General features: G+C 48.4%; 1 protein-coding gene across 1 annotated transcript; it reads right to left on the reverse strand.

The window, feature by feature from the left end:
* Positions 1-368: 368 nt before the first annotated feature.
* LOC142309896 (type 1 phosphatidylinositol 4,5-bisphosphate 4-phosphatase) lies at positions 369-1,778 on the reverse strand. Its single transcript, XM_075347359.1, has one exon. The coding sequence runs from the start codon at positions 1,703-1,705 to the stop codon at positions 860-862; it is 846 nt and encodes a 281-aa protein (XP_075203474.1). The 5' UTR covers positions 1,706-1,778; the 3' UTR covers positions 369-859.
* Positions 1,779-20,484: the final 18,706 nt, after the last annotated feature.

Here is a 20,484-nt window from a genome sequence, read left to right on the forward strand (position 1 = left end):
AAGATAATAAGTTAATAAAACGTTTTTTTATTGATGGTATATTAAAAACATAAACACAGACATAAATTAAAAATCAAGGCAAGGGGAGCAGTACTAACCCACAGTGGGAACCATATACATTAAATAACCTTAGTCCCAGCAGGTCACATACAGCTATAATATACAACAAGAGCATTAATTAGGCAGCTAAAATCATCCCCATATAATAATAACAATAGTCTCCATTAGATCGCTGCCCATTAAAGTACTCAATTCAAAACAATACCAGACCTGCTGTCATATCAATAGTACAAAGACCTGCTCCCCTGCCAGCCACTCCAACACGTGTTTCACACCGCTTCCTCAGGGAGTGATGCATGTATGAAAATTAAGGTGCAACAAATAGGATATGACACAATGTAGAGAACCATCGTCCCACAAGGCAGTCCAAACCTTCCTTTTCACTAGGCCATCACTTTGTGTCCAGTAACCCTAACTAACGCTTGTTTCCAGAATGGCCTGCTCCTCCTCAATGTAAACAATACCCTGGATCTGCTGCTGCCCTCACTTGTCTCAATAGCGCCCCCTACACTTCTCTGAAGGTTTACAGGATTCTCAAAAAAAACAATCAACCCCTTAGCAGCTACAGGGTCCTGCCACATTTTTCAGCCCCTGGCGGTGAAGAGGTTGACATTGGGCAGCAGTAAATATTAGGTGGTTTGAAAATTGTCAAATCGTCATATTCAGTACTGCTTCATAAGGCAGCAAGGATCGAGTCTTCTGATTAATGGCCGTAGCAATGACTGTCCTCTGCCTTTACAAGGTTACTCGCCATTCTGGCCACCAAGGGGGGAGCTGGAGGAGGTAGGACTAGGTAGGTTCACGAGAAACTCTGGATGGGATGGCTGACTCTCATACATGCCCAGTAAATGGCACGACCCAAACAGATCAATGCCAACAGCAGCAGCAATGCCCATGAGGCATAAATTCCACCATACTGACGTGCCAGGGCCCATGTTCCTGCCACAAGTCCGGCTGCAGCTACAGCAAATAAAAAGCCCAACAGAAAGCAGCAAATGCATCTCTTTCTTGGGTACCTCTGTCCGATAGAGGAGACTTTTCGGCAGTGTGGGCAGCGGGCCAAGGTCCGGTCTGAAAAATCTGTCCACAGAAAGTTGTTCTTGCAGTGTCCGCAGATGACCCGGACTCCGACAGGCTGTGGTTCTGGGCTCAGGGGTCCGGGATGTACAGGGCCCAGGTTGATGATTCTTTTACAGTATGGTCTTGGACAGGCTATCCTCTGGGACGTGACTTTACAGATCAGTAGGCAGTTACAAGGGCAGCGCACATACTTCTTCCCCTGGGGAGCATTCTTTATTGGCGTGGCTTCATTGCAGACTCCACACTTCACTACATGTTGGTGCATCTTTCCTTCCACATTGATGACTGACTGGCAAACCCTGCATGTTATCATGGGGGTAGAACCGCTTTCTGGACTTGTTAGTGGGGAATAGGGAGGGGGGTCTTCACCAGGTAGGACTGAGCCAGCCGCTGGGAACACCTGAAAACCTTGCGGCTTGTTGCTGGGGGCGGGCCCGGGACCACCGTATGGAGGAGCCGTAGGAAGTGTAGTGCCAGGCGAAGGGGCTCCTGGACCTACCGAGGCTCCCATGCCGCCTCCGTCCCCGAGATCGGAGAGGAGAGGGGAGCGCTCTCCATCCGCCATGGCCCTGGCTCCCACCTAGTACCGGCACACACGATTCTTGCTGCTGCTTCTCCTGTCTGCTGACGCACCTCACAATGCGGCTGCGCGGGATGTATCACGTATGTATGAAGGCAAGGTGGTGACAAAAGGTCTTAGTATCTGATCTACGTAGGTACTACTATTCTGAGTTAAAGAATCGATTCCGGACACGATGGGCCTACCCCTGATGGGGTTGGTCCCTTTGTGTATTTCACCATCCTGCCCATTTTGCTATGCTATTTTTATAGCAAACAGTGCTGTAACGTAGGGGCATCTACAAAGTGTCTGCTATAGTAACTTAGTGTCCCACTGGTGCCAAGCAAGTTCCAACACCGCTGCCTTCTACACTCCTGCCCATTTTGCTATGCTATTTTTATTGCAAACAGTGCTGTAACGTAGTTGCATCCACAAAGTGTCTGCTTTAGTAACTTAGTGTCCCACTGGTGCCAAGCAAATTCCACGACCTCTGCCTTCTACCCTCCTGCCCATTTTGCTACGCTATTTCTATAGCAAACAGTGCTGAAACTTAGTGGCATCCACAACGTGTCTGCTATAGTAACTTAGTGTCCCACGGATGCCAAGCAAGTTCCAACACCACTGCCTTCTACCCTCCTGCCCATTTTGCTATGCTATTTTTACAGCAAACAGTGCTGAAACTTAGTGGAATCCAAGAAGTGTCTGCTATAGTAACTTAGTGTCCCACTGGTGCCAAGCAAGTTCCACCACCTCTGCCTTCTACCCTCCTGCCCATTTTGCTATGCTATTTTTATAGCAAACAGTGCTGAAAATTAGTGGCATCCACAAAGTGTCTGCTATAGTAACTTAATGTCCCACTGGTGCAAAGCAAGTTCCACCACCTCTGCCTTCTACCCTCCTGCCCATTTTGCTACGCTATTTTTATAGCAAAAAGTGCTGTAACGTAGTGGCATCCACAAAGTGTCTGCTATAGTAACTTAGTGTCCCACTGGTGCCAAGCAAGTTCCACCACCTCTGCCTTCTACCCTCCTGCCCATTTTGCTATGCTATTTTTATAGCAAACAGTGCTGAAAATTAGTGGCATCCACAAAGTGTCTGCTATAGTAACTTAATGTCCCACTGGTGCAAAGCAAGTTCCACCACCTCTGCCTTCTACCCTCCTGCCCATTTTGCTACGCTATTTTTATACCAAAAAGTGCTGTAACGTAGTGGCATCCACAAAGTGTCTGCTATAGTAACTTAGTGTCCCACTGTTGCCAAGCAAGTTCCACCACCTCTGCCTTGTACCCTCCTGCCCATTTTGCTACGCTTTTTTCATAGCAAACAGTGCTGAAACTTAGTGGCATCCACAAAGTGTCTGCTATAGTAACTTAGTATCCCACTGCTGCCAAGCAAGTTCCACCACCTCTGCCTTCTACCCTCCTGCCCATTTTGCTACATTATTTTTATAGCAAACAGTGCTGAAACTTAGTGGTGGCATCAACAAAGTGTTTGCTATAGTAACTTAGTGTCCCACTGGTGACAAGCGAGTTCCACCACCTCTGCCTTCTACCATCCTGCCCATTTTGCTATGCTATTTTTATAGCAAACAGTGCTGTAACGTAGTTGCATCCACGAAGTGTCTGCTATAGTAACATAGTGTCCCACTGGTGCCAAGCAAATTCCACGACCTCTGCCTTCTACCCTCCTGCCCATTTTGCTACACTATTTTTATAGCAAACAGTGCTGAAACTTAGTGGCATCCACAAAGTGTCTGCTATAGTAACTTAGTGTCACACTGGTGCCAAGCAAGTTCCAACATCGCTGCCTTCTACCCTCCTGCCCATTTTGCTATGCCATTTTTACAGCAAACAGTGCTGAAACTTAGTGGCATCCACAAAGTGTCTGCTATAGTAACTTAGTGTCCCACTTGTGCCAAGCAAGTTCCACCACCTCTGCCTTCCACTCTCTTGCCCATTTTGTACGCTATTTTTATAGCAAACAGTGCTAAAACTTAGTGGCATCCACAAAGTGTCTGCTATAGTAACTAAGTGTCCCACTGGTGCCAAGCAAGTTCCACCACCTCTGCCTTCTACCCACCTGCCCATTTTGCTACGCTATTTTTATAGCAAACAGTGCTGAAACTTAGTGGCATGCACAAAGTGTCTGCTATAGTAACTTAATGTCAAACTGGTGCAAAGCAAGTTCCACCACCTCTGCCTTCTACCCTCCTGCCCATTTTGCTACACTATTTTTATAGCAAACAGTGCTGTAATGTAGTGGCATCCACAAAGTGTCTGCTATAGTAACTTAGTGTCCCACTGGAGCCAAGCAAGTTCCACCACCTCTGCCTTCTACCCTCCTCCCATTTTGCTACGCTATTTTTATAGCAAACAGTGCTGAAACTTAGTGGTGGCATCAACAAAGTGTCTGCTATAGTAACTTAGTGTCCCACTGGTACCAAGCAAGTTCCACCACCTCTGCCTTCTACCCTCCTGCCCATTTTGCTATGCTATTTTTATAGCAAACATTGCTGAAACCTATTGGCATCCACAGAATGTCTGCTATAGTAACTTAGTGTCCCACTGGTGCCAAGCAAGTTCCACCACCTCTGCCTTCTATCCTCCTGCGCATTTTGCTACGCTAATTTTATAGCAAACAATGCTGTAACGTTGTGGCATCCACAAAGTGTCTGCTTTAGAAACTTAGTGTCCCACTGGTGCCAGGCAAGTTCCACGACCTCTGCCTTCTACCCTCCTGCCCATTTTGCTACGCTATTTTTATAGCAACAGTGCTGAAACTTAGTGGCATCCACAAAGTGTCTGCTATAGTAACTTAGTGTCCCACAGGTGCCAAGCAAGTTCCTACACCGCTGCCTTCTACCCTTCTGCCTATTTTGCCATGCTATTTTATAGCAAACAGTGCTGAAACTTAGTGGCATCCACAAAACGTCTGCTATAGTAACTGAGTGTCCCACTTGTGCAAGCAAGTTCCACCAGCTCTGCTTTCTACCTTCCTGCCCATTTTGCTACGCTATTTTTATAGCAAACAGTGCTGAAATCTAGTGGCATCCACAAAGTGTCTGCTATAGTAACTTAGTGTCCCACTGGTGCCAAGCAAGTTCTACCACCTCTGCCTTCTATCTTCCTTCCCATTTTGCTATGCTATTTTTATAGCAAACAGTGCTGAAACTTAGTGGCATCCACAAAGTGTCTGCTGTAGTAACTTAGTGTCCCACTGGTGCCAAGCAAGTTCCACCACCTCTGCCTTTTACCCGCCTGCCCATTTTGCTATGCTATTTTTATAGCAAACAGTGCTGAAACTTAGTGGCATCCACAAAGTGTCTGCTATAGTAACTTAGTGTTCCACTGGTGCCAAGCAAGTTCCACCACCTCTGCCTTCTACCCTCCTGCCCATTTTGCTACGCTATATTTATAGCAAACAGTGCTGAAATTTAGTGGCATCCACAAAGTGTCTGCTATAGTAACTTAGTGTCCCAATGGTGCCAAGCAAGTTCCACCACCTCTGCCTTCTACCCTCCTTCCCATTTTGCTACGCTGTTTTTATAGCAAACTGTGTTGAAACTTAGTGGCATCCACAAAGTGTCTGCTATAGTAACTTAGTGTCCCACTGGTGCCAAGCAAATTCCACCACCTCTGCTTTCTACCTTCCTGCCCATTTTGCTACGCTATTTTTATAGCAAACAGTGCTGAAACTTAGTGGCATCCACAAAGTGTCTGCTATAGTAACTTAGTGTCCCACTGGTGCCAAGCAAGTGCCACCACCTCTGCCTTCTACCCTCCTGCCCATTTTGCTACGCTATTTTTATAGCAAACAGTGCTGAAATTTAGTGGCATCCACAAAGTGTCTGCTATAGTAACTTAGTGCCCCACTGGTGCCAAGCAAGTTCCACCACCTTTAACTTCTACCCTCCTGCCCATTTTGCTACGCTATTTTTATAGCAAACAGTGCTGAAACTTAGTGGCATCCACAAAGTGTCTGCTATATAAACTTAGTGTCCCACTGGTGCCAAGCAAATTCCACCACCTCTGCCTTCTACCCTCCTGCCCATTTTGCTACACTATTTTTATAGCAAACAGTGCTGAAACTTAGTGGCATCCACAAAGTGTCTACTATAGTAACTTAGTGTCCCACTGGTGCAAAGCAAGTTCCACCACCTCTGCCTTCTACCCTCCTGCCCATTTTCCTACGCTATTTTTATACCAAATAGTGCTGTAACGTAGTGGCTTCCACAAAGTGTCTGCTATAGTAACTTAGTGTCCCACTGGTGCCAAGCAAGTTTCACAACCTCTGCCTTCTACCCTCCTGCGCATTTTGGTACGTTATTTTTATAGCAAACAGTGCTGAAAATTAATGGCATCCACAAAGTGTCTACTATAGTAACTTAGTGTTCCACTGGTGCCAAGCAAGTTCCACCACCTCTGCCTTCTCTCCTCCTGCCCATTTTGCTATGCTTTTTTTATAGCAAACAGTGCTGTAACATAGTGGCTTCCACAAAGTGTCTGCTATAGTAACTAAGTGTCCTACTGGTGCCAAGCAAGTTCAGCCACCTCTGCCTTCTACCCTCCTGCCCATTTTGCTACGCTGTTTTTCTAGCAAACAGTGCTGAAACTTAGTGGCATCCACAAAATGTCAGCTATAGTAACTTAGTGTCCCACTGGTGTGTGTCGCCCTGGGCAAGCCAGGGGACACAGGTCACACACCACCACGCCCTGCATCCCAGTTAGGAACACCAAAGCTAACCAAAAATTCTTGTTGCCTTCCTCCAGAGGCTGATGATTCACACCAGGGGGTGGGCCAGGCGGTTGGCTCCGCCCACCAAGGAGATCACAGCTCTGGAGGCGGGAGAAACCAGGCAGATAAGCTAGGGGAGTGAAGGAGTAAACAGCTAAGATGAGTTAAGGAAGTGAAAGTAGAAGGAAGTAAAGTGGTAAAGGAGGAAAGCAAGAGTGTAACAGAGAGAAAGCCTGAAGTAGTCCAGCTGTGTGCAGGACAGGTCAGCAAGGTCAGCAACGGCGGTGACTGTCTGGAGGGGGACCGTTTTGAAGTTCCTGGAAGGACCGCGGACGGGTAGTGGCCCGGCGGTCTGGAGCAGTGTTCCGAAGGACAGTCAACACCAGGGCAGGGGCCTCTCGGACCCCGGCAAGGCTAGGAGTCGCCAGAATTTGCCATATCCATCAGTGAAGGGGACGTAGATCCCCCAACAACCAAGTCCCGATTGAAGGCAACAGCCCAACCAGAGTAGGAGAGACACCGCCACTGCCAAGGCACCAGTTTCTCAGGGCCAGCGCCTGCGGGCAAAGAGTAGAGCTCCCCCGGTCCAGCTTGAAGCCGGGGAGCGGGTTACCGGTGGGGACCCATCGCAACCAACAAGTAAACAAAGGTGCAAGGAAGAGGGACATCACCGTCACCTACTGGGAGAGCAAGTGCAGCCGTCCGTGGGACCGTCTTACCAGCCGTTTGGTTTACCGTAAAAACTGTGTCAACGTCTCAGGCTGAGTGAGTACCACAGTGCCGCAAGGCACAGCGCTGCCCCCGCGTCCCTGCGCCCACCAGGCCCTGCACCTCCCAAGTCATCACCGGGCCCCGGGATCACCAACCCCTACCCACGGAGGGGCAACACAACACCTGGCTGCTCCGCATCACCATCCCCGGGATCCCCATATTGAGCAGCGGTGGTGAAATCACCACAACCGTGTGTGGCGTCACGGACAATAAACTATCCCCACACCCAACAACCCCCTTTCACTCACGGGCGAGGAGTGCCGCTCGAGAAACCCCCGGGATCTGGCCCACCGCTCGAGCCACCACTGAGCAGACGCCGCCGGACCCGAGCAGAAGGGGTGAGCGTAGTGTGCTGACACCCTCCTCCCCGCCCGCGACAACTTGGCGTCACGAACAGGATCTTACCGCTCTGCCGTTTGGTAGAGGTGCGCCTTGTTACCGCCGGAGATATCCGGGAGAAAAATTTCAGAAGCCGCCATCTTTGGCGCGAAAAGTTCCCACTCGAGCGTCTTCTCGAGTAGCAGAGGCGCGAAGGCCAAAACCCCGCCCCAAGAAAGGAGGGGCCGGAAAGAGCTAAGTGGGACGCGATGGCGGCTGGACGCATGCAGCTGCAGCTATAAAAGCAGGGACGCCAGGACTCTGCAGACTGACTGGGTTCCTGGAAGGCACGATTGCCAAGATGTACAACCCAACTCCCAACGAGGAAGCCCCCGCGCCCGGCACGGCGACGTGGTTGAGGGACCGGACCGTCCCGCTGAGTAACCGTCTGCAGGCTCATATGCATCTCCTCCTGGAGGAGTGGGAGACCGACATGGCGGACGTGGTGGCTGCTATGTGGAGACGCGAGGCAGAAGAGGATTTGGAGGAACGGGTAAGCGACCCACGCCCCTGTATTCTTAAGGGATCGGCCGTTGGAGCTGAGGGGCCCGGCCGGCTTCCGCTCACCCTACCTCTCTCCCTGCTACCCGTAATAGCTGCTGCCGCCCCACCATTAGGCCCGCTACCTGCCCAACCGGTAGCGATACCCTGCCCAGCCGCTCCGGCGGACCAGCAGGTTACAGACGTCCGGGACGTCCCTGAAGTACGCCAGGGGGAACTGCTGGAACCGCGGCCCCTTAACAGCATGGTGCCAGAAGTCCCAGCAGTGACGGTGCCAGACCCTGAGCCTGGAACCGTGGCCTGGATGAAGGCCCGGGTGATTCAATTCCACCGGCGCCAACAGGGGCAGATCTTCCGGATGATGGAGCAGTGGACCAACGAGGTGGAGGAGCTGATTACAACTGCCCCGATGTACGGAGGGGAAATGGATGTAGCAGAGTCGACTGGTGACCCACGTCCCTATGTCCTACCAGGACCGGCCGCTGCGGCTGAGGGGCCCGGCCTAGTTTCGGCCTATGCAGCACCCTTGCCGTTACTTATGGGGCGCCTCAGTGTAAGCTCGCCTAATCTGCTGCTCCGTGCTACCACAGAAGGGGCTGAAATGTTGGATGCTGGAGGCCAGGAGGCTGCGACAGCTGGCGGCAACCCGACTGACGCAGGAACAAGAGGTGATGACTCCTACCCCAGCCTCGGGTCCGCTGTTGAGTTTGAAGAGGCAAGCGAGCGTTCCCGCTATGTAGGAGGCCCCGTGGTTGTCCATACCCCGCGTACCGGTGGAAATGGGTACCGGGTACCCCTGTCACCGCAGGCATGTCAGTGCATGTTTGATGTGCTGGGGGCAGAGGACGGGTCCGCCTCAGCAGAAAGTACGAGTAGAGCAGCGGAGCACCGTTGTCCAGTCCCCGTTAGGACCACCTCTTTGTTTGTTGTTTAAAAGTTTGAAAAGTTTGAAAGAATGATAAGAAGAAAATGATACCGAGTACATTACCTGATTTGCTTCGTGATTTGCAACCGGCTGGAGCCGGCACCGTTGTCCCCGTAGGGACCGTTTAAATGTTCAGCATGGAGGACTTTCCATGGACAAGCCCGTGAACTTGCAGGGCACCCACAAACGTTAAGTGGCTTGTAAATAAGTTGTTTGCCGTTACCGTTTCCGCAATGCCGCCTCCGGAGAGGCAGGTTGGAGGGAGGGCCCTGAGCAGAGCAGGCTGGGGCCCAGCCACCAAAGGAACCGGTGGCTACCCTCTGGGGGGAAGGACAGATCCCGCTCGGGTACCGTGTGCTGGACTGTGGGTCAAGGGGTGCGGCCTGGGCTTTAGGGGCAGCATCAGGGCCAGGTTGCTTGGGTGGGAGAGAGCGGAAACCGTAACCGTAAACCGTTATGCAACGTTTAAGAAATGTGCCTCCCGTTAAGGGAAGATTTATTAAAAATGTACATATGTTATTATTTTACCATGTTATCTTTTTCAGAAAAATAAAACCGGTGTTGGACGGCAGCCCGCGGACGGTCTGCATTTTGCTAAGGGGGAATGTGTCGCCCTGGGCAAGCCAGGGGACACAGGTCACACACCACCACGCCCTGCATCCCAGTTAGGAACACCAAAGCTAACCAAAAATCCTTGTTGCCTTCCTCCAGAGGCTGATGATTCACACCAGGCGGTGGGCCAGGCGGTTGGCTCCGCCCACCGAGGAGATCACAGCTCTGGAGGCGGGAGAAACCAGGCAGATAAGCTAGGGGAGTGAAGGAGTAAACAGCTAAGATGAGTTAAGGAAGTGAAAGTAGAAGGAAGTAAAGTGGTAAAGGAGGAAAGCAAGAGTGTAACAGAGAGAAAGCCTGAAGTAGTCCAGCTGTATGCAGGACAGGTCAGCAAGGTCAGCAACGGCGGTGACTGTCTGGAGGGGGACCGTTTTGAAGTTCCTGGAAGGACCGCGGACGGGTAGTGGCCCGGCGGTCTGGAGCAGTGTTCCGAAGGACAGTCAGCACCAGGGCAGGGGCCTCTCGGACCCCGGCAAGGCTAGGAGTCACCAGAATTTGCCAAATCCGTCAGTGAAGGGGACGTAGATCCCCCAACAACCAAGTCCCGATTGAAGGCAACAGCCCAACCAGAGTAGGAGAGACACCGCCACCGCCAAGGCACCAGTTTCTCAGGGCCAGCGCCTGCGGGCAAAGAGTAGAGCTCCCCCGGTCCAGCTTGAAGCCGGGGAGCGGGTTACCGGTGGGGACCCATCGCAACCAACAAGTAAACAAAGGTGCAAGGAAGAGGGACATCACCGTCACCTACTGGGAGAGCAAGTGCAGCCGTCCGTGGGACCGTCTTACCAGCCGTTTGGTTTACCGTAAAAACTGTGTCAACGTCTCAGGCTGAGTGAGTACCACAGTGCCACAAGGCACAGCGCTGCCCCCGCGTCCCTGCGCCCACCAGGCCCTGCACCTCCCAAGTCATCACCGGGCCCCGGGATCACCAACCCCTACCCACGGAGGGGCAACACAACACCTGGCTGCTCTGCATCACCATCCCCGGGATCCCCATATTGAGCAGCGGTGGTGAAATCACCACAACCGTGGGTGGCGTCACGGACAATAAACTATCCCCACACCCAACAACCCCCCTTTCACTCACGGGCGAGGAGTGCCGCTCGAGAAACCCCCGGGATCCGGCCCACCGCTCGAGCCACCACTGAGCAGCCGCCGCCGGACCCGAGCAGAAGGGGTGAGCGTAGTGTGCTGACATCCTCCTCCTCGCCCGCGACAGGTGCCAAGCAAGTTCCACCACCTCTGCCTTCTACCCTCTTGCCCATTTTGCTACGCTATTTTCATAGCAAACAGTGCTGAAACTTAGTGGCATCCATAAAGTGTCTGGTATATAAACTTAGTGTCCCACTGGTGCCAAGCAAGTTCCACCGCCTCTACCTTGTACCCTCCTGCCCATTTTGCTACGCTATTTTTATAGCAAACAGTGCTAAAACATAGTGGCATCCATAAAGTGTCTGCTATAGTAACTTAGTGTCCCACCATTGCCAAGCAAGTTCCACCACCTCTGCCTTCTACCCTCCTTCCCATTTTGCTACGCTACTTTTATAGCAAACAGTTCTGTAATGTAGTGGCATCCACAAAGTGTCTGCTATAGTAACTTAGTGTCCCACTGGTGCCAAGCAAGTTCCACCACCTCTGCCTTCTACTTTCCTGCCCATTTTGCTACGCAATTTTTAAAGCAAATATTGCTGAAACTTAGTGGCATCCACAAAATGTCTACTATAGTAACTTAGTGTCCCACTGGTGCCAAGTAAGTTCCACCACCTCTGCTTTCTATCCTCCTGCCCATTTGGTACGCTATTTTTATAGCAAACAGTGCTGAAATTTAGTGGCATCCACAAAGTCTCTGCTATAGTAACTTAGTGTCCCAATGGGGCCAAGCAAGTTCCACCACCTCTGCCTTCTACCCTCCTTCCCATTTTGCTACGCTATTTTTATTACAAACACTGCTGAAACTTAGTGGCTTCCATAAAGTGCCTGCTATAGTAACTTAGTGTCCCATTGATGCCAAGCAAGTTCCACCTCCTCTGCCTTCTATCCTCCTGCGCATTTTGCTACGCTATTTTTATAGCAAACAATGCTGTAACGTTGTGGCATCCACAAAGTGTCTGCTTTAGAAACTTAGTGTCCCACTGGTGCCAGGCAAGTTCCACGACCTTTGCCTTCTACCCTCCTGCCCATTTTGCTACGCTATTTTTATAGCAAACAGTGCTGAAACTTAGTGGCATCCACAAAGTGTCTGCTATAGTAACTTAGTGTCCCACAGGTGCCAAGCAAGTTCCCACACCGCTGCCTTCTACCCTTCTGCCTATTTTGCCATGCTATTTTATAGCAAACAGTGCTGAAACTTAGTGGCATCCACAAAGTGTCTGCTATAGTAACTGAGTGTCCCACTTGTGCAAGCAAGTTCCACCAGCTCTGCTTTCTACCTTCCTGCCCATTTTGCTACGCTATTTTTTATAGCAAACAGTGCTGAAACCTATTGGAATCCACAAAGTGTCTGCTATAGTAACTTAGTGTCCCACTGGTGCCAAGCAAGTTCTACCACCTCTGCCTTCTATCTTCCTTCCCATTTTGCTATGCTATTTTTATAGCAAACAGTGCTGAAACTTAGTGGCATCCACAAAGTGTCTGCTATAGTAACTTAGTGTCCCACTGGTGCCAAGCAAGTTCCACCACCTCTGCCTTCTACCCGCTTGCCCATTTTGCTATGCTATTTTTAAAGCAAACAGTGCTGAAACTTAGTGGCATCCACAAAGTGTCTGCTATAGTAACTAAGTGTCCCACTGGTGCCAAGCAAATTCCACCACCTCTGCTTTCTACCTTCCTGCCCATTTTGCTACGCTGTTTTTATAGCAAACAGTGTTGAAACTTAGTGGCATCCACAAAGTGTATGCTATAGTAACTTAGTGCCCCACTGGTGCCAAGCAAGTTTCACAACCTCTGCCTTCTACCCTCCTGCGCATTTTGGTACGTTATTTTTATAGCAAACAGTGCTGAAAATTAGTGGCATCCACAAAGTGTCTAGTATAGTAACTTAGTGTTCCACTGGTGCCAAGCAAGTTCCACCACCTCTGCCTTCTCCCCTCCTGCCCATTTTGCTACGCTATTTTTTTAGCAAACAGTGCTGAAACTTAGTGGCATCCACAAAATGTCAGCTATAGTAACTTAGTGTCCCACTGGTGCCAAGCAAGTTCCACCACCTCTGCCTTCTACTCTCTTGCCCATTTGGTACACTATTTTTATAGCAAACAGGGCTGTAATGTAGTGGCATCCACAAAATGTCTGCTATAGTAACTTAGTGTCCCACTGGTACCAAGCAAGGTCCACCACCTCTGCCTTCTACCCTCCTGCCCATTTTGCTACGCTATTTTCATAGCAAACAGTGCTGAAACTTAGTGGCATCCAGAAAGTGTCTGCTATAGTAACTTAGTGTACCTCTGCTGCCAAGCAAGTTCCACCACCTCTGCCTTCTAGCCTCCTGCCCATTTTGCTACGCTATTTTTATAGCAAACAGTGCTTAAACTTAGTGCCATTCACAAAATGTCTGGTATATAAACTTAGTGTCCCACTGGTGCCAAGCAAGTTCCACCTCCTCTACCTTGTACCCTCCTGCCCATTTTGCTACGCTATTTTTATAGCAAACAGTGCTGAAACTTAGTGGCATCCATAAAGTGTCTGGTATATAAACTTAGTGTCCCACTGGTGCCAAGCAAGGTCCACCGCCTCTACCTTGTACCCTCCTGCCCATTTTGCTACGCTATTTTTATAGCAAACAGTGCTAAAACATAGTGGCATTCATAAAGTGTCTGCTATAGTAACTTAGTGTCCCACCAATGCCAAGCAAGTTCCACCATCTCTGCCTTCTACCCTCCTTCCCATTTTGCTACGCTATTTTTATAGCAAACAGTTCTGTAATGTAGTGGCATCCAAAAAGTGTCTGCTATAGTAACTTAGTGTCCCACTGGTGCCAAGCAAGTTCCACCACCTCTGCCTTCTACCCTCCTGCCCATTTTGCTACACTATTTTTATAGCAAATATTGCTGAAACTTAGTGGCATCCACAAAATGTCTACTATAGTAACTTAGTGTCCCACTGGTGCCAAGCAAGTTCCACCACCTCTGCCTTCTATCCTCCTGCCTATTTTGCTACGCTTTTTTTTATAGCAAACAGTGCTGAAACTTAGTGGCATCCACAAAGTGTCTGCTATAGTAACTTAGTGTACCACTGGTGCCAAGCAAGTTCCACCACCTCTGCCTTCTACCCTCCTGCCCATTTTGCTACGCTATTTTTATAGCAAACAGTGCTAAAACATAGTGGCATCCATAAAGTGTCTGCTATAGTAACTTAGTGTCCCACCAGTGCCAAGCAAGTTCCACCACCTCTGCCTTCTATCCTCCTGCCTATTTTGCTATGCTTTTTTTTATAGCAAACAGTGCTGAAACTTAGTGGCATCCACAAAGTGTCTGGTATTAAAACTTAGTGTCCCACTGGTGCCAAGCAAGTTCCACCGCCTCTACCTTCTACCCTCCTGCTCATTTTGCTACGCTATTTTTATTACAAACACTGCTGAAACTTAGTGGCATCCGTAAAGTGTCTGCTATAGTAACTTAGTGTCCCACTGATGCCAAGCAAGTTCCACCACCTCTGCCTTCTACCCTCCTGCCCATTTTGCTACGCTATTTTTCTACCAAATAGTGCTGAAAATTAGTGGCATCCACAAAGTGTCTGGTATTAAAACTTAGTGTCCCACTGGTTCCAAGCAAGTTCCACCGCCCTACCTTCTACCCTCCTGCCCATTTTGCTACGCTATTTTTATAGCAAACAGTTCTGTAACGTAGTGGCATCCACAAAGTGTCTGCTATAGTAACTTAGTGTCCCACTGGAGCCAAGCAAGTTCCACGACCTCTGCCTTCTACCCTCTTGCCCATTTTGCTACGCTATTTTTATAGCAAACAGTGCTGAAACTTAGTGGCATCCACAGAGTGTCTGCTATAGTAACTTAGTGTTCCACTGGTGCCAAGCAAGTTCCACCACCTCTGCCTTCTCTCCTCCTGCCCATTTTGCTACGCTATTTTTATAGCAAACAGTGCTGTAACGTAGTGGCTTCCACAAAGTGTCTGCTATAGTAACTAAGTGTCCTACTGGTGCCAAGCAAGTTCCACCACCTCTGCCTTCTAGCCTCCTGCCCATTTTGCTATGCTATTTTTATAGCAAACAGTGCTGAAACTTAGTGGCATCCACAAAGTGTCTGGTATATAAACTTAGTGTCCCACTGGTGCCAAGCAAGTTCCACCGCCTCTACCTTGTACCCTCCTGCCCATTATGCAACGCTATTATTATTACAAACACTGCTGAAACATAGTGGCATCCATAAAGTGTCTGCTATAGTAACTTAGTGTCCCACTGATGCCAAGCAAGTTCCACCACCTCTGCCTTCAACCCTCCTGCCCATTTTGCTACGCTATTTTTATAGCAAATATTGCTGAAACTTAGTGGCATCCACAAAATGTCTGCTATAGTAACTTAGTGTCCCACTGGTGCCAAGCAAGTTCCACCACCTCTGCCTTCTATCCTCCTGCCCATTTGGTACGCTATTTTTATAGCAAACAGTGCTGAAATTTAGTGGCATCCACAAAGTGTCTGGTATATAAACTTAGTGTTCTAATGGGGCCAAGCAAGTTCCACCACCTCTTCCTTCTACCCTCCTGACCATTTTGCTACGCTATTTTTATTACAAACACTGCTGAAACTTAGTGGCTTCCATAAAGTGCCTGCTATAGTAACTTAGTGTCCCACTGGTGCCAAGCAAGTTCCACCACCTCTGCCTTCTACCCTCCTGCCCATTTTGCTACGCTGTTTTTCTAGCAAACCATGCTGAAACTTAGTGGCATCCACAAAGAGTCTGCTATAGTAACTTACTGTCCCACTGGTGCCAAGAAAGTTCCACCACCTCTGCCTTCTACTCTCTTGCCCATTTGGTACACTATTTTTATAGCAAACAGGGCTGTAATGTAGTGGCATCCACAAAATGTCTTCTATAGTAACTTAGTGTCCCACTGGTGCCAAGCAAGGTCCACCACCCCTGCTTTCTACCCTCCTGCCCATTTTGCTACGCTATTTTCATAGCAAATATTGCTGAAACTTAGTGGCATCCACAAAGTGTCTGCTATAGTAACTTACTGTCCCACTGGTGCCAAGCAAGTTCCACCACCTCTGCCTTCTACCCTCCTGCCCATTTTGCTACGCTATATTTATTACAAGTGTGCTGAAACTTAGTGGCATCCACAAAGTGTCTGCTATAGTAACTAAGGGTCCCACTGGTGCCAAGCAAGTTCCACCACCTCTTCCTTCTACCCTCCTGTCCATTTTGCTACACTATTTTTATAGCAAACAGTGCTAAAACTTAGTGGCATCCACAAAGTGTCTGCTATAGTAACTTAGTGTCCCACTGGTGCCAAGCAAATTCCACCACCTCTGCTTTCTACCTTCCTGCCCATTTTGCTACGCTATTTTTATAGCAAACAGTGCTGTAACGTAGTGGCATCTACAAAGTGTCTGCTATAGTAACTTAGTGTCCCACTGGCGCCAAGCAAGTTCCACCACCTCTGCCTTCTACCCTCCTGCCCATTTTGCTACGCTATTTTAATAGCAAATATTGCTGAAACTTAGTGGCATCCACAAAGTGTATGCTATAGTAACTTAATGTCACACTGGTGCAAAGCAAGTTCTACCACATCTGCCTTCTACCCTCCTGCCCATTTTGCTACGCTATTTTTATAGCAAACAGTGCTGAAACCTAGTGGCATCCACAAAGTGTTTGCTATAGTAACTTAGTGTCCCACTGGTGCCAAGTAAGTTCCACCACCTCTGCCTTCTATCCTCCTGCCCATTTTGCTACGCTTTTTTTTATAGCAAACAGTGCTGTAACGTATTGGCATCCACAATGTGTCTGCTATAATAACTTAGTGTCCCACTGGTGCCAAACAAGTTCCACCACCTCTGCCTTCTACCTTTCTGCCCATTTTGCTACGCTATTTTTAAAGCAAACAGTGCTGAAACTTAGTGGCATCCACAAAGTGTTTGCTATAGTAACTTAGTGTCCCACTGGTGCCAAGCAAGTTCTACCACCTCTGCCTTCTTCCTTCCTGCCCATTTTGCTACGTTTTTTCTATAGCAAACAGTGCTGTAACCTAGTGGCATCCACAAAGTGTCTGCTATAGTAACTTAGTGTCCCACTGGTGCCAAGCAAGTTCCACCACCTCTGCCTTCTACCCTCCTGCCCATTTTGCTACGCTATTTTTATAGCAAATATTGCTGAAAGTTAGTGGCATCCACAAAGTGTCTGTTATAGTAACTTAGTGTCCCACTGGTGCCAAGCAAGTTCCACCACCTCTGCCTTCTACCCTCCAGCCCATTTTGCTACGCTGTTTTTATAGCAAACCATGCTGAAACTTAGTGGCATCCACAAAGTTTCTGCTATAGTAACTTAGTGTCCCACTGGTGCCAAGCAAGTTCCACGACCTCTGCCTTCTACCCTCCTGTCCATTTTGCTACGCTATTTTTATAGCAAACAGAGCTGAAACTTAGTGGCATCCACAAAGTGTCTGCTATAGTAACTTAGTGTTCCACGGGTGCCATGCAAGTTTCAAAACTGCTGCCTTCTACCCTCCTGCCCATTTTGTTATGCTATTTTTATAGCAAACATTGCTGAAACTTAGTGGCATCCACAAAGTGTCTGCTATAGTAACTTAGTGTCCCACTGGGGCCAACCAAGTCCCACGACCTCTGCCTTCTACCCTCCTGCCCATTTTGCTACGCTATTTTTATAGCAAACAGTGCTGAAACTTAGTGGCATCCACAAAGTGTCTGCTATATAAACTTATTGTCCCACTGGTGCCAAGCAAATTCCACCGCCTCTACCTTCTACACTCCTGCCCTTTTTGCTACGCTATTTTTATTACAAACAGTGCTGAAACTTAGTGGCATCGACAAAGTGTCTGCTATAGTAACTTAGTGTCCCATTGGTGCCAATCAAGTTCCACCACCTGTGCTTTCTACCTTCCTGCCCATTTTTCTATGCTATTTTTATAGCAAACAGTGCTAATACTTAGTGGCATCCACAAAGTGTTTGCTATAGTAACTTAGTGTCCCACTGGTGCCAAGTAAGTTCCACCACTTCTGCCTGCTATCCTCCTACCCATTTTGCTATGCTATTTTTATAGCAAACAGTGCTGTAACGTAGTGGCGTCCACAAAGTGTCTGCTATAGTAACTTTCTGTCCCACTGGTGCCAAGCAAGTTCCACCACCTCTGCCTTCTACCCTCCTGCCCATTTTGCTACAATGTTTTTATAGCAAACAGAGCTGAAACTTAGTGGCATCCACAAAGTGTCTGCTATAGTAACTTACTGTCCCACTGGTGCCAAGCAAATTCCACGACCTGTGCCTTCTACCCGCCTGCCCATTTTGCTACGCTATTTTTATAGCAAACAGTGCTGAAACCTAGTGGCATCCACAAAGTGTCTGCTATAGTAACTTAGTGTCCCACTGGTGCCAAGCAAGTTACACCACCTCTGCCTTCTATCCTCCTGCCCATTTTGCTATGCTATTTTTATAGCAAACAGTGCTGTAACGTAGTGGCATCCACAAAGTGTCTGCTATAGTAACTTAGTGTCCCACGGGTGCCAAGCAAGTTCCAACACCGCTGCCTTCTACCCTCCTGCCCATTTTGCTATGCTATTTTTATAGCAAACAGTGCTGAAACTTAGTGGCATCCACAAAGTGTCTGCTATAGTAACTTAGTGTCCCACTGGTGCCAAGCAAGTTCCACCACCTCTGCCTTCTACCCTCCTGCCCATTTTGCTATGCTATTTTTATAGCAAACAGTGCTGAAACTTAGTGTCATCCACAAAGTGTTTGCTATAGTAACTTAGTGTCCCACTGGTGCCAAGCAAGTTCCACCACCTCTGCCTTCTACCCTCATGCCCATTTTGCTACGCTATTTTTATTGCAAATATTGGTGAAACTTAGTGGCATCCACAAAGTGTCTGCTATCGTAACCTAGTGTCCCACTGGTGCCAAGCAAGTATCACCACCTCTGCCTTCTAACCTCCTGCCCATTTTGCTACGCTATTTTTATAGCAAACCGTGCTGAAACTTAGTGGCATCCACAAAGTGTCTGCTATAGTAACTTAGTGTCCCACTGGTGCCAAGCAAGTTCCACCACCTCTGCCTTCTACCCTCCTGCCCATTTTGCTACGCTATTTTTATTACAAACAGTGCTGAAACTTAGTGGCATCCACAAAGTGTCTACTATAGTAACTTAGTGTCCCACTGGTGCCAAGCAAGTTCCACCACCTCTTCCTTCTACCCTCCTGCCCATTTTGCTACGCTATTTTTATAGCAAATATTGCTGAAACTTAGTGGCATCCACAAAGTGTTTGCTATAGTAACTTAGTGTCCCACTGGTGCCAAGTAAGTTCCACCACTTCTGCCTTCTATCCTCCTACCCATTTTGCTATGCTATTTTTATAGCAAACAGTGCTGTAACGTAGTGGCATCCACAAAGTGTCTGCTATAGTAACTTTCTGTCCCACTGGTGCCAAGCAAGTTCCACCACCTCTGCCTTCTACCCTCCTGCCAATTTTGCTACAATGTTTTTATAGCAAACAGAGCTGAAACTTAGTGGCATCCACAAAGTGTCTGCTATAGTAACGTAGTGTCCCACTAGTGCCAAGCAAGTTCCACCACCTCTGCCTTCTACCATCCTGCCCATTTTGTTATGCTATTTTTATAGCAAATATTGCTGAAACTTAGTGGCATCCACAAAGTGTCTGCTATAGTAACTTAATGTCTCACTGGTGCAAAGCAAGTTCTACCACCTCTGCCTTCTACCCTCCTGCCCATTTTGCTATGCTATTTTTATAGCAAACAGTGCTGTAACGTAGTGGCATCCACAAAGGGTCTGCTATAGTAACTTAGTGTCCCACTGGTGCCAAACAAGTTCCACCACCTCTGCCTTCTACCCGCCTGCCCATTTTGCTACGCTATTTTGATAGCAAACAGTATTGAAACTTAGTGGCATTCACAAAGTGTCTGCTATAGTAACTTAGTGTCCCAGTGGTGCCAAGCAAATTCCACCACATCTGCCTTCTACCCTCCTGCCCATTTTGCTACTGTAGTTTTAAAGCAAACAGTGCTGAAACTTAGCGGCATCCACAAAGTGTCTGCTATAGTAACTTAGTGTCCCACTGGTGCCAAACAAGTTCCACCACCTCTGCCTTCTACCCGCCTGCCCATTTTGCTACGCTATTTTGATAGCAAACAGTATTGAAACTTAGTGGCATTCACAAAGTGTCTGCTATAGTACCTTAGTGTCCCAGTGGTGCCAAGCAAGTTCCACCACCTCTGCCTTCTACTCTCCTGCCCATTTTCCTACGCTATTTTTATAGCAAACAGTGCTGTAATGTTGTGGCATCCACAAAGTGTCTGCTATAGTAACTTAAGTGTCCCACTGTTGCCAATCAAGTTCCACCACCTCTGCCTTGTACCCTCCTGCCTATTTTGCTGCGCTATCTTTATAGCAAACAGTGCTGAAACTTAGTGGTGGCATCAACAAAGTGTCTGCTATAGTAACTTAGTGTCCCAATGGTGACAAGCAAGTTCCACCACCTCTGCCTTCTACCATCCTGCCCATTTTGCTATGCTATTTTTATAGCAAACAGTGCTGAAACTTAGTGGCATCCACAAAGTGTCTGTTATAGTAACTTAGTGTCCCACTGGTGCCAAGCAAGTTCCACCACCTCTGCCTTCTACCCTCCTGCCCATTTTGCTACACTAGTTTTAAAGCAAACAGTGCTGAAACTT

This window comes from Anomaloglossus baeobatrachus, chromosome 5, assembly GCF_048569485.1.
Source record: "Anomaloglossus baeobatrachus isolate aAnoBae1 chromosome 5, aAnoBae1.hap1, whole genome shotgun sequence".
Taxonomy (NCBI): Eukaryota; Metazoa; Chordata; class Amphibia; order Anura; family Aromobatidae; genus Anomaloglossus; species Anomaloglossus baeobatrachus.